The sequence below is a fragment of the Oryctolagus cuniculus genome, chromosome 1, assembly GCF_051225735.1.
Source record: "Oryctolagus cuniculus isolate XC-2025 breed Fujian yellow rabbit chromosome 1, ASM5122573v1, whole genome shotgun sequence".
In the NCBI taxonomy this organism is placed as follows: domain Eukaryota; kingdom Metazoa; phylum Chordata; class Mammalia; order Lagomorpha; family Leporidae; genus Oryctolagus; species Oryctolagus cuniculus.
The window spans coordinates 153,582,677-153,603,600 of record NC_142867.1 but is presented as its reverse complement, the minus strand read 5'-3'; the positions used below and the strand labels follow the sequence as shown (position 1 = coordinate 153,603,600).

At 43.4% G+C, this 20,924-nt stretch overlaps 1 protein-coding gene across 8 annotated transcripts in view; it reads right to left on the bottom strand.

Moving 5' to 3' along the window:
• PRUNE2 (prune homolog 2 with BCH domain) overlaps window positions 1-20,924 on the bottom strand; it is a 318,783-nt gene that overhangs the window by 73,685 nt on the left and 224,174 nt on the right. For all 8 annotated transcript variants that reach the window (XR_011379488.2, XM_017341931.4, XM_051858830.3 and 5 more), the window contains exon 9: window positions 19,945-20,710. Coding sequence is in view for 7 of the 8 variants with exons in the window: in XM_017341931.4 (XP_017197420.2) it covers window positions 19,945-20,710 (766 nt within the window). In the remaining variant the exon portion in view is untranslated. The remainder of the gene's footprint in view (window positions 1-19,944; window positions 20,711-20,924) is intronic.

The window sequence follows — 20,924 nt, the reverse complement described above, 5'->3', positions numbered from 1 at the left end:
GGATCAGCGCGGTGTGCCGGCCGCAGCGCGCCAGCCGCGGCGGCCATTGGAGGGTGAACCAACGGCAAAGGAAGACCTTTCTCTCTGTCTCTCTCTCTGCCTGTCCAAAAAAAAAAAATATATATATATATATATATATATATATATATATATATCTGACAGACCAAGAGAGAGAATGAGAAAGAGGTGGGGAGGGTGGGGGAGGGCGGGGGGAAGAGAAAGAGTGGGAGGGAGGGAAAGAGAGAGAGAGAGAGAGAGGCCGAGTTAGGCCCCTAGAGACTGAAGGAGGCCATCATCTTACTTACATGTACCTCACTGCAGTATAATCACATTCTACAAAGCTAATTTACAAGACTTGATTAATTTCATACTCTCCTGAGAGATATGTTCAGTAATCACACTGCTATGCCAACCTCAGAGAGAGTTGGTATATCTTCGTTGTGTAAATGTGGATAGTTACTCAGGGAGAAAATGCACTTATGCTTTTAAATAATTGTTGTCTACAGATTTATAGCATTACATGGGATTCCTTGACTTGGTTTTATTCATCTCTCAGGTTTTCTGGTACCAGGTCCCTGCTGGTGAATAAAAGTTAGTGTTAAGGAAACGAAATCACAGCCCTAGACCAGTCACACATCTATCAAGCTGGTTTCAACTTTGAGTTTATAAGCTGATAAGTACATGGAAAATTTAGTGAAAGGCTCAGCAGTAGGAAATCTAACTTCTGCCCTATAGCTAAGACAGGAGGTTTGATCACTCCTGAACTTAATATAAAGTACAAAGAAAGCTTTCCCACAGTGGGTTCAGGGATGGGACCTGACTCTTCTCCAAGCTTGCTTTCTTTCAGTTAGCAGCACTGACTTTTCTATAGACTAATCCTCTCTAGCTCTCCTTTCATATCCATTTTACCTGTTGTCCTCACCTACCTCTTGCTCAGTTGCTCTCTTGGGATCATACTATGTGGGCTTCACTCCTGCATTATTTTAGGAAGAGTTATTTCTAGAATTTCCAGTACCATCACCCATTCCCAGATATTCCCAGGATTGGATACAGAAAAACATAATTGCTAAGTGGTGACATTTTTATTCCTCTGGTAATTCTTTGGGTTCATGGGCAATGGTGGCTTTGTAAGTGGTACTTTCACGTTGAGTTCCAATAACATGATTGTTTCTAAAAATTTTTATTTTTTTTATTTAAAAGGAAGAGACACAGAGAGAGGAAGAGATATAGAAGTCTTCCATCTGTTGATTCTCTCTCCAAATGACCACAACAGTTAGGGCCAGGCCAGACCCAGACTCTAACCAGGCACTCAGATGCGGCACGCAGGTGCCACAAGCAGTTTCTTAACCATCAGTCCCTGAACAACATGATTTAGTTGTCTATACTTCCTTGCTTTTCTGTGCAATATGGAACATGCTTATTCAGTTCTCAATGTTCAGATTGGAAGAAATTTTGAAAGATCTCTGTGTCAGGGAAAAAATACATCCAAACCATTCCAGCTATCTACCTGGAGTTTCCAACCAGTATCCCACAAGCTTTGACAGGTGTAGCATCTCTCTCATACTCACTGTTTTGTCTGTTTCTTAGGTTGTTCATCCAAGTATGATTTCAACACACAGTTGAGTCCTAAAGCAATATGTAAAGCATTTAAACTAGTCTGGGAAGGTGGGGGTTACAAAAAGAATGGATCAGAGATACATTTTGCTCCCAGAGATTTTAAAACCTTGCAAGATAAAAAGGAAAAGACACATACAGATTCACATAAAACAGCACAGGAGGGACTAAATGCCATAAAAGGTAACCATGGAGCTACAGAAGCAGTAGTTCCTCCAGCTGTGGGCATAAGGTGGATCAACCTAGAAGCCTTCAGACAAAAGGTGGTCTTTGGTCTTGTGGGTAATCTGAGGAGGTGGTGGGGAACACTGTGAAACCAAGTCCCCATACAATGCCTTTGATGTGGATATTCTCAGACCCTACTCTCTGTCTTAGCCCATTAGCTTCAAGTCCTGTGCCTTACTCCTTGCTTTGATGATGGTGAATCAATATCTTCTTAAAGACTAACTCATTGAATTGAGGGAGTGGTACATTGGGTCCAGATGGCCCCACTGGGTTCAGTGTAAGACTCATGAGTTAATTTATCTCCTCTATAAGAAACTTCTTGATGCCAGGCCCTGTCCTTATTTATTTATTTATTTATTTATTTCAGGAATCCCAGGCCCTGAGCAAATAATGTTAACAATAGCTACCTGCACATAGCCCTCAGACCATCAGAAGCCCACTTTGCCATCATCATAGTTCCAAAAAGAACATGAGGGCCAACCCATCTCTGACCAATCAAAGCAGGCCATAAGCACTACAGGCCAACCAGAAGCCTTCACACTAGTGGAACATGCACCTCCCAACTGAAAGTTCAGTCTGTGATATTCCTTACCCCTAATCTCTCAGGAGGTGCAGGAATTGAGCCATAATTGCCTGTTCTCCTCACTCTGCACTTTTACCTACATTTTCCCACTGCCCTGGTACCAGTGATTGGCTTGTTGTGAATCAGGCAAGCCAAACTAGGTTTTGAGGTCATGCAACAATTACATCTGAGATCTCCTTATGCCTTCCTCTCTATCTTCACCACAGCCCCTATGCTCACAATCAAGACTCATTCTGTTCTTACAACCCATCAATCAGAATCTCCATGGAATTTGTCATGGGCAGCATTTGTCCTCAGTCTAGGTCTTCATCTTACTCTTCAGGTAAGACTAGAGTCACAGTGCCACTGCTCAGCAGGGAAGAGTTATAGAGGAAACCATCTCCATCTTCTCACATCCTATGCCAATAGTGTACTCTAGTAATACAGGAGTTTGCAGTTTGGTAACAAATAAAGTGTGGCCAGAAAGACCATAGGCTGACAAATCAGAAAATGCCACAGCCAAAGTTGTCTCTATTTTGTTCTGATTATGGGAGAGTTTCATGCATTTCCTTACCTTCTTATGGTAACTCATATCAAGGAAATCACCAAGGCTACAGAGACTCAATCGTGAAGAATAAAATAATGATCTGCCTCCCTGTGGCTCCTCCTTTTTCTCCGTTTTCAAGAGCTAAGGCTTTCTTCCATATCTACAGTTCTGGAACTGCCTTCCTTCTTTCTATCACAGACATAGTTCCAGCTTAGATTATGCTTCAGGTGGACTACCACTTCCCATCTTGTCTACCACTTCTCTTGCACCATTGCCAGTCAATTGCCAATCACAATACCCGATCAAAAATGCTGACTTCTATTGGCAACACCATATATTTAATATAAACTTCTTTGTTTGATCCTGAGGGCTCTCACCTATTTAGCTCAGTTAACCCTTAGCTTCTCCCACTGCCCGAACTTTCAGAGGAACTGAAATTCTCCTGGTCTCCCAAGTCTGATAGCTCTCCTGATCCCATAGTTCATTTTATTATTGTCCCTCCAACTAAAATGCTACTTCCTTCAACCTACTGAATGTACCTCATCCATGAAACCTACGATTGCTCCTCTACAACAAGAGAAATGAAGGGATATGCGCTCACTGTTAAACACCCACAGCCCCTTGGTTATACCTCTTATGGAATTACTTTCACCCTGCCCTTTGTGAGCCATTTGCTCTACTGCCTTCTCCCCACTGGTATGAGGTTAAGAGACTGCATCTCAATCACCTTTGTATCGCCCGTGGCGCAGCAGGTTAAAACCCTGGCCTGCAGCGTGCCAGCATCCCATATGGGTGCCGGTTCTAGTCCTGGCTGTCCCTCTTCCGATCCAGCTCTTTGGTATGGCCTGGGAAAGCAGTAGAAGATGGCACAAGTCCTTGGGCCCCTGCACCCGTGTGGGAGACCCAGAAGAGGCTCCTGGCTCCTGGCTTCGGATCGGCACAGCTCCGGCCGTTGTGGCCAATTGGGGAGTGAACCAGCGGATGGAAGACCTCTCTCTGTCTCTACCTCTCTCTGTAACTCTCTTTCAAATAAAATAAATCTTTAAAAAAAATCACCTTTAAATCACTTGCATTCCTTAGGGCTGGCACCGTGATCATAATAAATGTGCAAGTTCTGAAAGTGGAGCTTAGTTTCATTTTCCCCAAATATATTTTAGTCTGAAGGTTGTAAAGGAATTAGGAAATGCCACCTTATTCCGAAAAAAGTAGTAGATTTTTTTAAGCCCTGAGAAACTGAAATGCATGGACCAGATTTTTTTTCTTAACCTAGAAACATTTTGTATAAGGTATACAAACTTCATGCATTTCATATATACAAATTTAGGAAGATAATGATTCTTCCCACCCTACCCTCTCTCCTACCTGCACTCCCAACCTTCTTCCTCATCCCTCTCCTATTCCCATTCTTATTTTTCACAAAGATCTATTTTCAATTAACTCTATACACATAAGATTAACTCTACGCTGAGTTCAACAAATAGTTTGAAAAAAAAAAAAAAAACTATTCCTCAACAGTTGAAACAAGGACTGTTCAAAATCATTGCATCTCAAAATGTCAATTTCACTTCTATAAATTACCTTTTAGGTACCCTATTAGTTACACAGATCAGGGAGATCATGGTATTTGTCTTTTGGGGACTGGCTTATTCCCCTAAGTATGCTTTCCAGTTGCAAAATGTCGTAAATGACAGGCTTTCATTTTCTTTTCTTTTTTTTTTTTTTTTTAATCCTTATCTAGTATATGGACCAGATTTTGCTGGGAGCTTCTGAGAGGCCCTGGCCTAGGAGAAAGCAGCAGGAGATGCAGAGCAAGGAGCCTTGGGTTGTAAGCCCAGCCCAGCCACTGACCATGACCTTAGGCCAATCACTCGCTCTAACAAGGGCTCATTTGCTTGCCTATAAATTCAATTAGTATATGAGAATGGACTCCAAGATTTATTTCAGTTTATGTTACTTTAGCAGTTGAACCTCAGGATAGAAGAACAATACAGAAAATTGGGCAACTACCAAAACAAATAGCTTGCTATCAGAACAAGATACAGCCAACTTGGGCAGCAGTCCTCAAAGGGTGTGGAGCTCGGGGAGGGGACATCTACTCCTGCCTCTACCTGTGCTCCTCTTAAACACTCATCCACTATCGTCCCAGGGTTCCTGTCATTAATCCAGAAGGAGCCATATTCAAATGTCCTTTGTCAACTCTGATGAAGACAGGATACAAAGCGGCGTAGAATTGATCCTGTGCTAAGTTTCCCCTTGTCCCTTCCTACTCCTTCAGCTTTTGCTCAAATATACTCTTAATTGGGATTGGTAAAGAAACAGGAAAGCATCCTAAATACAAATACTACTTTGGCAAAAAATTGGCTGGGATGGGGGGGGGGGACCTCCTCCTAAAAAAATCTTGACATGACAAAGGGCAAACAATTCCAGGCTAGGTGAAGAAGGAAAAAGCTTTTACATCATAACCTACATTGAGAACTTAAATGTGCAAACCCCTCTCACCCTTTGTTTTCTGGAAAAAGTATCCAGATCTTTTACCTTTTATATGTAAGTATGCCTCATTGAAAGATAAATCTTTTCCCCAGGACAAAGCCACTAAAGAATGAAAAGCCGAGTGAGATGTAAATGGAAATTCTCTGGGATGCAGCAAAGAGAGCTCCAACCATTGGAAAAAAGTTAATTTGACTTCTTGTTAATAGAAGGAGACTCTAACTCAAGATCTTTAAGTGCCTTGGGGGCATTAGACCTTGCATTATAAAGAGAAATCTCAAGGGAAGTTTAGGTGCTGCTGACTGCAAATGACAAGTGTCTCGCCTTGTTTGTTTTTGAGTTGCAGGTCCAGGCCCAAGTCATTTTAAGGTGCAGAGTTTCACTATCCTGTCTGATTTACCAATACAGATATTTCCATAAAGGCCATTTTCTCTCCTGGCTGATAGCAAGTTTCTCTTGAAAGCAATTCTACAGGGCATTTTTCTTTCATTGCTAGACATTTTAATCTAATCATTCCAGATTTTACATTTGCTGCATATTGTCAATAACAATTTAAGAAAATCTTTAAGCCAATGAAGATTTTCAAATGAGTCATTCAGGGGCGGATCCCGGTTTTCTCTACCCCGGCATCACCATCAGGTTGGAAGTGGTCCCAGAAACGGTGCTTGGATCGCAGTTTACATAAGATGGACACATGTCAAGAGTGCACATCAAAGGATGTGGGGGCAGTGACAGTTTATGGAGATGATGCCCATCCCTCACGTCAACATAACCAGGACTCTGATCTCTGGCAGAATTATACTTTAATCACTTCTACCTGGAAGTCAAGTTTTGTTTCTGATTTCCACATAGGAATTTCATCAATTATGCTTTACAGAGGATTGAAATTGACCAAGGTGGGGATTTTTTAGTTCCTCATGTCATTTCTGTCCTTAGTGGAATAAAGATATTCTCTAAGTAGAAAAATCTACCTTTTCATTTTGAAAAGACAAAGACATCAGTATAAGCCCGTTTTTGAAGATGACCTATTTCTGCAGCTTAGAATTCAAGTAAGATTTAAAGGTTTATCTACCAGATTCATGAGAAAAACAGAGCAGGGTATATTAACTAGCTTCAAGAACCATTAGCAACACATAAAAAATAAAAATGCCACTCGACCAGGGCTGTCCTGCTTGTTAAATAATCTAAACAGACAATGTAATACCCATCAGGCAGGAGTCCTGAACAGTTTCAAAAACTGCCACTTCCTCTGATTTTTTTTAAATCTCCATTTTCATCACAGACAGAAAGGAATAAAAAATTATTAGAGCCGGGCAAAGTCTTCGCCGATTACCTGGTCGCCCAGAAAGGGGCGGGGAGACCCTAAGGACCGCAGCTTTGCAGGATACGTTCGGCAGAAGGCCACGCAGCTGCCAGCTGTCAGTCGCGAGGGGCTGCGCGGAGTTCGGCTTCCCCGCGTCCGCCTCCCCGCTCCCCCTCCAACTTCCCAGCTGCAATAGATCAGTCTCCGAGAAGGACTTGCTGCATCGCAATCTGTCCTCCCCTCACCCGCTCCTCCTAAAGCACCCGGACCCACCTACCTTCTGAGGGCGACAGGAGGCGGGTGAGCTGGCAGGCGAGAAGGAAGGATGCGCGGGGACGGCTCTTCAGCATCCCCCTAACGGAGCAATGGACTGGGAGCAGGGATTCGCCTCCATTTTCTCGTCACGTGACCCTGGCACATCCAAATGAGGACGATCACCTGCCTCCCGGTCCCCAGGAGCCCTGGCTGCCGCGCTCCCGCGGGGGTTACAGAGCTGGGGCGGTGCCTTGTCATTTGGGGACGTAAATACTCTCTCACCCAGATTGCAGAGTCAGAAGCAGCCCTGAAATTTTTGCACAGGAAAACTGCTACCACTCCAGTCTCTGAGTGAGATCAGATGTGAATGGACTGCAAGTACAGGGTACAAGGGGTTCAGTTCCCCTGTAACCTTTTAATCATTTTTATTGATGAGTGATGATTAAGACCATGATGAAATGGACTATGGAAGTATAACAGAATATTAAGAAGTTCAAAGGAAGGTTCTAGAGAAAGTTAGGATGCTTGCTCAAGATGCACACAGCTCTGGCTTTTGGGAGGCAGAGACTGTGGCAGATAAACACATGAACCCTGGAGAGGGAAGAATTTGAATCTGACTTCTACCATTGATTAGTAACTTTGGACATTACAAAACCAAATGGTACCTCAGCCTTCTCATCCAAAGTACGGGCCGTAATAATCATACTACTCTCAAATTGTAAGATAAACTATGTAGAAATAGAATCTAGGTTAAAATAAATTCATCAGGCTAGTGCTGTGGCACAGCAGGTAGGGCTACCGCCCTGCGATGCCAGCATCCCATGTGGACAACTCTTCATGTCCCAGTTGCTCCACTTCTGATCCAGGTCTCAGCTGGTGGCCTGGGAAAGACATGGGAGGATGGCCCAGGTACCTATGTGGCAGACCCGAATGAAGCTCCTGGCTCCTGGCTTCCTCCAGGTCCAGCCATGGTCATTGCAGCTGTCTGGGAAGTGAACCAGCAGATGGAAAATCAACCTCTCTCTCTCTCCTCTCTCTTTCTCACTCACCCTCTCTCTCTGTGACTCTTAATTTCAAATAAATGAATATTCACCATAAATATTAGCTACTATTATTGTTCATTCCAAAATGTCAGAAGAAATATTGACACAGTTAAGGCAAATAAAATATTCAAGAAATGTTTACATAATAAAAAGGAACATCACAGAAAGTTTTAGCCCAACTCCTACTTAAAGCAATTTTTAAAACTGAAATATTTCATAAAATGTTGCATGATCTTCAAAGAAAAAAGTATTCTACATGACGGGGCCCATGCTGTGGCTCACTTGGTTAATCCTCTGCCTGCAGCACCAGCATCCCATATGGGCATCGGGTTCTAGTCCCAGTTGCTCCTCTTCCAGTCCAGCTCTCTGCTGTGGCCCGGGAAGGCAGTGGAGGATGGCCCAAGTGCTTGGGCACCTGCACCGGCATGGGAGACCAGGAGGAAGCACCTGCTCCTGGCTTTGGATCGGCACAGCACCGGCCGTAGGGGCCATTTGGGGGGTGAAACAACGGAAGGAAGACCTTTCTCTCTGTCTCTATCTCACTGTCTAACTCTATATGTCAAATAAAAAATAAAAAAAAGTTACCTGTCAAATAAAAAAAAAGTATTCTACGTGAAGGATCTCTGTCAGTGAGACTCCAGGGGAAAGAAGGGGCCAACAAAGAAGGAGGTACCTTTCTGTGAAGGGAGGAGAGAACTTCCACTTTGCATATGGCCCTGTCTAAATACTGACAGAGTTGATGGACTCAAAAGGCTTCCGTAGCCTTGGCAGCTCATGCCAAGATCCTTGGGTGATCCCTGACATCATAAATAAGAGTGTTAATTGTTAAATCAACAACAAGAGGCACTGTACACTAACTTCACATGCAGGACCTCTGTCCTTAATGAGTTGTACTATGAGATGTAACTGTAAAATTTGTTTCCAAACAGTAGTTTATACTTTGTGTGTGTATGGGTACAAATTGTTGAAATATTTACTTAATATAGAATTGGCCTTCTGTATATAAAGTTAATTAAAAACCAATCTTAATGAAGAATGGGATGGGCGAGGGAGGAGGAGGTGGGATGGGAGGAGGGGTGGAAAGGTGGGTATGTGGGGAAGAACTGCTATATTCCTAAAGCTGTACCTATGAAATTTGTATTCATTAAATAAAAGCTTTCTTAAAAAATAGATCTACCAAATAATCCAACTATCCCATCTGGGAATGTACCCAAAAGAAAAGAAATCAGCATCTAAAAGAGTTATCTGCACTCCCATCTTGATAGTAGCTCAACTCACAATAGCTAAGATGTGGAATCAACCATGTGGAATCAGTCCATCCACTAATGATACAGAAAATATGGTACACAAACAGAATGGAATATTACTCAGCAATAAAAAAGAATGAAATCCTGACATTTGCAACAAAATGGATGCAACAGGAGATCACCATGCTAAGTGAAATAAGCCAGAGCTCAAAAGACAAATACCATGTTTTCTCTTTTTTGTGATAGTTAATATATAAATATTTAATAGTTAATATAAATAAATATAATAATAAATACTAAATAAATAAAATATAAATAATATAAAGAGTATAGAAACCAAGTGGATGTCATATTGGTATATACTTACTATACTTACAAATATTTTTTGCTTCACTGGATCATACCGCATAAATGGCAATATACTCTCTTTTCTCATATTAAAAGAAAAGAAATGGAGAGAGGGGAACAGTGAAGACTCTTGGGAACTAGTAATGTTTTGTTTGTAATTTGTATGTTGGTTATGAGTGTTATCAGAGGACCAAAAACTCATCAATCTGTACACAAATGTGCATTTCTTGGTATGTATGCTGTATTTCAATAAAATGTTTTTTTAGAAAAAGTATATTAGTGATAAGCCAAAAATTTATGACCATGATCAGGCAGAAACGTCAACCTAAAAAGTAACTGGAAATCCCATGATACACAATATTTTTGTTTATCTGGTGGGAGGTGGGATGTGGAGGGAACTAGGGTAGAGTTAGAGGTAGAGGTAGTTTTAGGTCTTTGCCAATGATCTAACGCTAACAAAATGTGAAAGTGAATTGCACATAGGGGCTGGTGCCATGGCTCACTTGGTTAATCCTCCGCCTGCAGCGCCAGTGTCCCATATGCACACTGAGTTCTTGTCCCCATTGCTCCTCTTCCAGTCCAGCTCTCTGCTATGGCCCGGGAGGGCAGTGGAGGATGGCTCAAGTGCTTGGGCCCTGCACCCGCATGGGAGACCAGGAGGAAGCACCTGGCTCCTGGCTTCGGATTGGTGCAGCGCCAGCCGTAGCAGCCATTTGGGGGGTGAACCAACAGAAGGAAGACTTTTCTCTCTGTCTCTATCTCACTGTCTATAATGCTGTCAAATAAATAAATAAATAAGAAAGTGAATTGCACAGCAGAAGACCAGATGATGGTAAATGCTTAAGAAACATTAGCTCCTACTCGGTTTTTTTTTTTTTTTTTTGGACAGGCAGAGTGGACAGTGAGAGAGACAGACAGAGAGAAAGGTCTTCCTTTGCCCTTGGTTCACCCTCCAATGGCCGCCGCGGCCGGTGCACCGCGCTGATCCGATGGCAGGAGCCAGGTACTTCTCCTGGTCTCCCATGGGGTGCAGGGCCCAAGCACTTGGGCCATCCTCCACTGCATTCCCAGGCCACAGCAGAGAGCTGGCCTGGAAGAGGGGCAACCGGAACAGAATCCGGTGCCCTGACCGGGACTAGAACCTGGTGTGCTGGCGCCACAAGGCAGAGGATTAGCTAGTGAGCCGCGGCGCCGGCCCAGCTCCTACTCTTAAAATAAGGATCACTTAATGTCCTCCCAATGGCTGTTATGTGGTATGGGGAGTGGTGATGGGGAAAGGAGAGAAGCAGCACATCTATGTTGGCACTAAAGTGTACATTAAGACACCTCAGAATAGGGAGTAGGTATGAGACTCACGTGCCATGTGTCTTTCAGCTCTAGAAAAGAGCAGGATGGAGCCAACAGGAAGCTGTCATTTTGCAGGGTTAATGGCTGCAAAAGTTCAGCTAAAGCATAGGTGAATCCTCCAAAGCCCAGAAGAACCCAGAATTTTCAGGAGGAAAAGAGACTTCAGGGTGGGTGGTGTTCTGGGAAAGCCTCTGTCCACCTGTGTCTGAACAGTGGGGACCTTGCCTTGGTGCAGCACTGCTCTTAGAAGGCGTCTCCCTGCCCCCACTAGGTGGGAAAGGCAGCAAATGAAGACTAAGGAAGAGGAATTAAGAACAGGTAGAATGGACACTGTAAGTAATTCTGTTTTAAAAGTCAGCGGTTAGATGGTTTTACACATCTAACTTATTACACATTATTATTTATTAACTCATTTACTTATTAACTTATTACACATAATACATGAGTATTATTTTAATTGCATTAGAAAAATGTGCTACAATATTTTTGTCTTTACACGTGAAATAAAAGGCATAGAATATTTTTTAAAAGTCAGCAGTTGTTATGGAAATTGATTATCACCATCAGGCCAATCCAAGATACTATCAAATAGCTTAAGTAATGCTTTATTAACTGGGAAATGTGGGAAATCGATGTCACCCACGATATTTCTTTTGTGTTGCAGGTTGCTTTTCCACGTTGTGTCAGGGTAAAGTAATCCTAACCCCAAGTTAGCTGGAAACTTAAGGAAGTATCTTATTTTATTCAGTATAGGAAAACAGCTACAATTATTTTGGAAAATAAGTATTACTGATTAAATGCAATCAGTGGCACGCTCATTATTATACTGACAAAAAGAGCATGGTAGATGTCAAATTCTCCGGTAATGTTTTGGTCATTCTCTCAGAACCTAATTCATACTAAAGTATGAATTTACTATTTCATGAATGTGGCCTTAAAAATAAAAATAAAAATAAAAAAGACTTTGAAGATGATATATTAACTGTTGTTTGAGTTAATGGTGTAACAGATGATTAAGTAAGCGGAGTATTTTTCCTTTCTAATAAGGAAAAGACAATTAAACAAAAGAGATCTTAATACCCAAGGAATAGACAACAAAGAACCAGGAAAAGAAATTGCACAGGTATACCTATATTTTTCCTTGAGTTTGAGATAAGTGAATAACAACATTATATGAAACCCAAAAGGTAGAAGAATTTTGGAGGAATTGCAGTGAACAGGAGAGCAGGAACACTTTTTTTTTTTTTTAAAGTAACATGCTCTGGAGCCGGCACTGTGGCATAGCAGATAAAGCTGCCACCTGCAGGGCTGGTATCCCATATGGGTGCTGGTTCAAGACCCAGGTGCTCCACTTCTGATCCAGCTCTCTGCTGTGGCCTGGGAAAGCAGTAGAAGATGGCCCAAGTCCTTGGGCCCCTGCACCCACATGGGAGATCCAGATGAAGCTCCTTGCTCATGGTCTGGCCCAGCCCTGGCAGTTGTGGCTATCTGGGGAGTGAACCAGCAGATGGAAGACCTCTCTCTCTCTCTCTCTCTCTGCCTCTCCTTCTCTCTGTGTAACTCTGACTTTCAAATTAATAAATAAATCTTTTTTAAAAAAAGTAACATGCTCAAATTTCAAAAAAAGAGAAAATATGGATTTTAAGCTTTAGAAAAGGATGTTTTTTTTTTTGCTTCCAAACAAAATATATCACATCTCTTTTGGAAGAAAGGCAGTTAACACCAGAAATTATCATAGCTCTATTAAAAGCAAGAAATGCTGGACAAACTTTCTTTTCCATTCATGCAATCATGCATGTTTATGTGGTGCCTAATATGTGGTAGGTGCTATCCTAAGTCCCAGAGGAACAGTGATGAACAAGACAAACTAAACTTCTGCTTTCATGGAGATTATAGTCTCATAAGTGGACACAACAGAATCACTTCAATAAATAAACGGATAAATAGATAAATAAATAAGTAAATAAATAAATAAAATGTGGTAGGAAGAAAACAAGCCAGAGTCAAGTAGGGTTCTCAGTACTGGCATTACTGACATATGGGGCTTAGGAATCATTTATTGTGGGGGTACTCTTGTGCACTGTAGAGTATGTAGCAGCATCCTTGACCCCTACTCATTAGAGGACAGTGGCACATACCCTAGCTGTGACAAGCACGTGTCTCCAGACATGGGCAAATATCCTCAGGAGACAGGGGAAGGCAAAATCATTGCTAATGGAAACCAACAGCTTGGACTTATCCAAAGCATGATTCATTCCTGGGCTAACTTTTTTTTTTTTTTTTTTTTTTTTTTTTGACAGGCAGAGTGGACAGTGAGAGAGAGAGACAGAGAGAAAGGTCTTCCTTTGCTGTTGGTTCACCCTCCAATGGCCGCCGCGGCCAGCTCGCTGCGGCCGGTGCACCGCGCTGATCCGATGGCAGGAGCCAGGTGCTTCTCCTGGTCTCCCATTGGGTGCAGGGCCCAAGTACTTGGGCCATCCTCCCTGGTCTTGGCACAAGTACTTGGGCACTCCCTGGTCACAGCACAGAGCTGGCCTGGAAGAGGGGCAACCGGGAGAGAATCCGGCGCCCTGACTGGGACTAGAACCCGGGGTGCCGGCGCCGCAAGGCAGAGGATTAGCCTAGTGAGCTGCGGCGCCGGCCCCTGGGCTAACTTTTTAAATTTTTATTTTCATGTGTTTGGAAGAGAGAGAGAGAGAGAGAGAGAGAATCTCCTATCTGTTAGTTCACTCTCTCAAATGCCTATAACAGAAGGGGCTAGGCCAGGTGGAAGCCAGGCATGTTTCTCAAGGAGCTTCTATTTTCTCCTGAAACAAGTTAGGTCACCAATTCTGACATTTAGAGTTTCCATCCAGAGAAGCACCTCGGATTTGTCCTTAAAGTAGAAGCTAACACAATACAAAATGGACTCCTCTATGGGTGTTCATCCTACAACACAGCTACCTTGTACCACCTCATCCTGGCACTCAGGTATCTGGGCACTGAGACCCTTGCTGTAAGGTCCCTCACCACATGTGTAAATATTTGGAAAAGTTAAATGAATGCTGAGGGACTTTGGACCTCTCATTTCCCCCTGGACTCTGGTCACTCAAGCTGGTCCCATCCCCCATGGACAGAGCACTCATGGCTTGGCTGTACTGGGAAATGTGTGTTCAGGTATCAGAGGCGCTCAGAAGCTCAGAGTCTGAAGAGTCAGAGGCAGTCTGGCTCAGTTACTCTCCAAACAGCTCCATGGGAGCCTGGTCCAAGGAAACGGAACCCAGTGCTGAAAATCTCAAGAGAGAGAGGCTGTGTCCTAGCCCAACTAACAAGTTCTGTTAAAAACAATCAGTAGGGGCCAGTGCTGTGGTTAAGCCTCCACCTGCAGTGCCAGCATCCTATATGGACACTGATTCATGTCCCAGTGTCTCCTCTTCTGATCCAACTCTGCAGATTGCCTGGGAAGGCAGTGGAAGATGGCCCAAGTGCTTGGGCCTTGCACCCACATGGCAGACCTGGAAGAATCTTCTGGCTCCTGGCTTCAGATAGGTTCAGCACCAGCCGTTGTGGCCATTTGGAGGGTGAACCAGAGAATGGAGGACCTCTCTCTCTCTCTCTCTCTCTCCCTCTCTCTGTCTGTAACTCTGCCTCTCAAATAAATAAATAAATAAATAAATCTTTAAAAAGAAGTCAATAGATGTACTATGACAAGAAAAAACATCTTACCGAAGCTTTCTCCAGCTCTAAAATTATGACCTGCTGCTCTCCAGGTCAGTTTGGAGAGGCTGGGTAAAGGGAGGAGAGAGAGCAGGTTTGCAGCTCATGTGTCCTATTGTATATACCATGAATCTACTTCTATTGGTGAAGACTCTGTCTTAGTATTTTTGTAGGATGGTCTTGACTTTGCATATTCTGCCCCATAATGAAATTAGGTGTCAGAAGATATTTCCAGTTTCGGGTTTGGGAAAATACTGCTGCCCCCTTGAGTGGCTCCCGTGACTATCTTCCTGTCTCCATGATTCCCGACAGCCTCTTCTTCCCAGTCCTCTTGGCTGGCGTCCTATTTTTTCTTTGCTGTTCCAAATCCTGACCATCTTTTCATGCCAGTCTCTAACTGTGCCCCTCTGACTCTCAGGGGCCCTTTCCCTCATTAAATTTTTTTCTTTCAATTTGCTTTCCAACCATGTTGACATAAAGATAAGCATAATCCACACATGAATAAAACCATAGTTTTCTTTTGATTTTAAAAGATACTACAACATTCGCATGTGTTCCTTAAAGTACCCTGGCCCTGGGCATTCTGCCTCCTATGTCTGACAGATAATAGGCTCTGCATGCTACCTCTTCCACAAAGGCACCCTAGAGAGCTGGCTCTCTTCATATCATAGCCTTGCTTGTTGCAATTGTTAAAGGGGATAGTGTATATCCCAGGAGACTTACTTCTAAGTACCTGGTCTCTAGCACAAGCCTGTAATTGGGAGTTGTTACGAATTGAACTAGGTTTGGCTCATGAAATTAATTTAGATGTTTAAACTCAAAGTCTTATTTAACATTTAATGGGTGAATGGTTGATGGATTAAGATAGAGGCTTAATTCAACAATGGTAACTGAAGGTGGGTCTTCCGGGAAGTGGTAGGATTGAGGATTAGGTTGCTAGGGTGGAGCCCCATCGTGGAATCCCTATGGCTTTCTAGCCAAGAGAGGGCAGAGGAAGAGTGCGCTCCCTGTGTCTCTGCTTCCCAGGTTGTCATGTGACTCCCCAGCTCCCACTCCAGCCTCCAGCCTCACCAGATGCTTAAATCAACTTGAACTATGACCCTCCGAACTGCAAGTCAAAATAACCCTTCCTACATTGCTCCTCTAAGATGTTTTAGTTAAAAGTAATGAGAGCTGACTAATACAATAGTTACATTTAAACTGACATGGTCATTAGCTATTTTAACTATTAACTAGTTTAAGTATGTCATTATCTACCTTTTTGCTATGTATAACTCCTTAAATACACTGCATACTCTTAGAGGGCTGGGAGTACATTTTTAACTTATTTATTATTATTATTATTTAAGATCTATTTTTATTTATTTGAAATGCAGAGTTATAGGAAGAGAGGGAAAGAGAGAACTTTCCATTCACTGGTTCATTCTCCAAATGGCTTCAACAGCTGGGGCTGGACCAGGCCAAAGTCAGAAGCCTGGTACTCCATCCTGGTCTCCCAAAGTGGGTAACAGAGGCCCAAACACTTGAACCATTATCTGCTGCTTTCTTAGGCACATTAGCAGGAAGCTGGATCAGAAGCAGAGCAACCAGGCCTGGAACTCACACTCCAATATGGGATACTGGCTGAGCCAGAACACTGGCCTCTGGGAATACATCTTTTTTTTTTTTTTTTAGATTTATTTATTTGAAAATGAAAATTACACACAGAGTGGGAGAGACCTAGAGGGAGATCCTCCATCTGCTGGTTTACTCCCCAGATGGCTGTAATGGCTGGGGCTGGGCTAGGCTAAAGCCAGGAGCCAAGAGCTTCATCTAGGTCTCTCAGATGGGTGCAGGGGCCCAAGCACTTGTACCATCTCCCACTGCTTTCCCAGGCACTCTAACAGGGAGCTGGGTCAGAAGTGGAGCAGCCAGCACTCAAACCATTGCCTACATAGGATGGTCCTCAAACTTGAGCATGTACCCAAATCACATGGAGGGGGGAGGGGCGGCTGAAATTCAGTGGAGGCAGCTTCCACCCACAGAGCTCCTCCTGCTGAAGAGAGATCTAGGGTGGAGTAATGACTGGCTCCAACAAGTGCTCCTGGGATGCTGGGTGCTGCTGGTCTGAGCACTGTACTTAGAGAAACACTCATTTTAGACAAGTCTGCATCCCCTCTAAATCTAGCCCAGAGGGAAACTGCCAAATACATTCAGAGTAAATTATTTATGCAAAAGATAATGCCATTGTCAGTGAGAAAATGTGCCCAAACCCAAGTAGGAGAAAAGTTTCCTTACTCCAGGGGCTGACAGGAAGGGGATGAGCTAAGAAATCTTGCTGACAGAAAAGAAGCGAGTGGCACAGTTGCACAACTGTTATCCATTGGTGTTCAGGGGCGTGTGCAAAGTGCAGACAAGAAGCCAGACAATAGCTCAGCTCCTGGGTGCCCGAGTTCTCCGTGCCATTTATAACAATGCCAGCAGGGCTGCGGGGACCCATCTGCTGCTCGTTCTGATAACGAATCTGGGGTCGCTCTGGAAGGAAATCGCTTGACAGGAAGCAAGAAGGATTAGGCCAACTGAAAATGCCTGGATTTATGAAGCTGCACTTGAATACGGTATAGCCTCTAACTCCTTATGGCACTTCACTAACCTTCACGCCCCCCTGCTATGTTTTCTGTTTTCTCTTGTTCCTTTCATGATGACATGTAATTTGTAAATGCAAAGCTCTCCTGGATTCATTCTGTCTCCATACAAATGAGGTTCACAGAATTTAATAGCTTGAGGCCTTCTAGCTCAAACCACTAATTTTATGGGTGAGGAAACTTAAGCCTGAGGTTAATCCTAAAACATAGAACTGGTAATGATAGGGCCAGGCTGCAATCCGGATTGCTAGACTTATAGTGGGGATGTGGTGTCCATAGTTTTTGTGTTTCCATACTGAGTAAGAAAAAGAAACCTTTCTCCACCACATTTTAAATAGGAAACATGATTTCCTCCTTGACTTGAGTTACTTTCCACAGTTTTCCCTTTTGTCCCTGCAAACAGGAGGGCTATATAGGGGCAAGTGAAGGGAAATGAAAACCTTAGATGGTTTCAGCAGAGCCCCGCATCCTGAAGGCCGCAGTGACTCTGGTTCCCTGCTCTGTACCCATTGGCTACCCACAGATGTGGCACAGGGCAAACTGTCAAAAACCAGTGGTGAGTAAATGAATGCATAATGGAGTCACCGGTTTGATGGTTATTTATCAGTTCTTCAGCCAATTAGGGAACGAGTGTTTCACATGAAGATTTTGAGTCAACTTAAAATGTAGTCTTCTTAGGAATCAAGGAGTTTTTAACAAAAACTCCAACATTAGAAATTCCTGAGCAAACCATTCATAAGAAGATCCTCTTCAGATCAGTTTGAGCTTAAATAAAAGGGACCTTACCAGGTGCTATTGAGCACAGCTACCTCTGTGAAATTAGGATTAAACTTCTACCTCTTAAGTCTTCACAGGTGACTGCGAAAGACATTCCTGACTGTTCCTATAAGCCAACCAGAAACCTTAAGTACTTCAAAGCAAAAAGGATAAGTAAAGCTTTTGCCTTTGTCTCCTTAAGGCAAACATGCTGTACCTACCTTTCTTAATTATCTCTGGGAACTGTTATTGATGATAAAGCCACCTGATGATTTCTATTATAATTCTCTATACTCTAAATGAGTTTATAATCTACATATTATTACTCACTATCTGGGAATCTGTAAGATATGTTGTTTTCATCTAAAGGGGCACCCCACTTACAATTGTTTTTGTTCTGGTTTTGCTTATACTAATTAACAACTTATATGTTTCAGAACTCGACTTCTGGGAGTAACTGACCACGTAGGGGACACAGACGTTGACAATGACTGAGACTTCTCCAGCTCACAAAGCAAATTCATTAGATAGGATAGGCAGAGACCTCCAGACCCTGGATAGGCAGGGCCTGCACTACGCCCCTCATAAGCAGGAAGCAGTTACAGAAGAGATGATTCGACGGCCATCAACTCTCTCTTAGGATTAAGGGGATGGAGTCTCTGAGGGGGGAATGAAGTAGGCAGGCATACAGGTTAAAACTGATTAGGTTTGTGAGGTGGAAGACCACACCTTCGCCACGCCCCTGTGTGACCTTATCCCCCTACCTGGCCACACCTGGGTGCCAAGCAGCCAATCAGGGTAATTAACCACTCCCCTTTGGAAGTAGGTTAAAAGCCTGGGACACAGTGTGTCTGCCCTTCTTCTCTTCTTCCCTGGCCTCTTACCAGGAGGGGGCTTGCTGTAGCTCTGTGCCTCCAGGGCACATGGCCTTCGGGCCATGTGCTCTAGGCTTCCTGGCCTGGATGCTCATCCATGTGGCTGGTTCCTGGTGCTTGGTATGAACCCCTATTCACCTCTCTCTCTTAAATAAAGCTCTCATTCTCCTATGAATCTTTCTCACTAAATAAAACCCTAAAATGTACTATGCTGCCTCGTTTATCTGTGCCGATATTTAGAATTCTTCTCTAAATATTAGGCAAGAACCCTCTTGGGCTTATTAATATTGGGGATTTATTAATAAGCTCATGGTGACATCGTATGGCACCCCACATTCTGGTAGCACATGTGGCACTCCAGATGGTGCTTCTGGGGAACTTTAAGGGGCCACATCTGTGTGTAAATTTTAGGGGGTCTTGTCCGATTTCACTTATCCCTACCAGAAAGTCAGGTGCTTACATAAAACCAGGAAATGCCTTATTCTGTAAGACGGACAGAGGAGTCAGCTGGAAAAGTTCAGATTTTGGAGGCAGAAAGCTTTGAATTCCAAAGTGTTCATGCTGGTTACCTAATTCCAGGCAAATCATAGAAACTTTCTGAGCCTTGAGTGCTCCCCCACCCCCACCAATTGACCAGTGTAAGGATTAAACTATCACACGTGCTAAGTGTCATGCACACAGTAGGTGCTGAATCAATGTTAGTGCCACCTCTCATTTAAAACAGCCTGTTGAACACTCAAAAGTGTTGAATGAGATGAGATAGGTAGGAGTCAGGAGGGTAGATATACGTCTCTGGTTGATAATCAAAGAGGACTTTTTTTTACTTAAAAATGTACACAAATCCTCATTGTGGTATAGCTCTCTGAGAACAGCTTTCCTTGATCATGTGCCTTGCAATAAATGTACACAAAGTTCCCCTCATCCAGGTACTCTTCATATTCCATAAGCCCTCAGCATTTTCCTGGTTTCTAAATAAAATGGTTCTCAGGAAAAACAGTCTAGCATTTTTGCTTACCCATTTGGTCTTGGTTTCCTGGTGGTGGACTCGAGGAATTCTGTCTCCTCCTCCACTTCTGTTTCCGGGATCTTGTCTTTCTGCCGAGGCTGTGGTGAAAGCATTTCCCATTCATTGTCATGGGTGACAGCCTGCAACAGCACTGCCTCTTGGCCAGCGCTGCCTTGGCTCTTGCTCTGCCATGACTGACTGTCCAGGCTGGAGGTTTCCTCGGGTGTGAAGGATGCTAGAGATTTCATTGTCCCCAGCACCTGCCCTGGGGAACGCTTGTCCATGCCAAGTTCAGAGAATGGCTCCCCAGTCTTGTCAGAACATCCAGGGCCCGAGTCCCTGGCTTCTGATGACGAATCACCGACTGCACTAAGACCCAAGACCATCCAGCTCTGGTCTTGTGCAGGGCTTTCCAGAGATGCTCTCTTGTCCCCACTAGAAGACCTTGTCTCTGCAGAATGACTATTTCTCCTATTGAAGGAGGCAGGCTGACACTTGGCTGGGGAGCTTGCTAACTGAGTTCCTGACAGCCTCTGTTCCTCAGAGTCTACATGAGCTTCTTCTAGTTCAGATAGGCTTTCCCTGGCTTCACAGGTTTCTGACTTCAGGGGTGAATTTTCTCCATGGTTTACAAGTATGTAATCCATGTGTAGTGCATGCTGATCTTCATTCTTTTTGGTACATATTTCCTCCTGGCATTCTGATTGTATTTGCTCAGGCTCTTGGATGGGAACTATTTTTTCTTCTTCCAACTCAGATATTCCCTTGCTGGCACCTAGAAGTGTATGTTGAAGGTGAGAGGGGAGAACAAGGCTTAATTAACACATTATGTGATTTGTGATCCTGGCAAATGATCATCTAAAAGGAGGCAATTTAAGAACTGTTTTTTATTTTGCAGAGATGTGCAGTTTGCTTGTGCACTATCAGGCATAGTCATCATATGGGCATTTGATTTTACTGTTATGATGCAGGACTTGGTTAAGCATGCA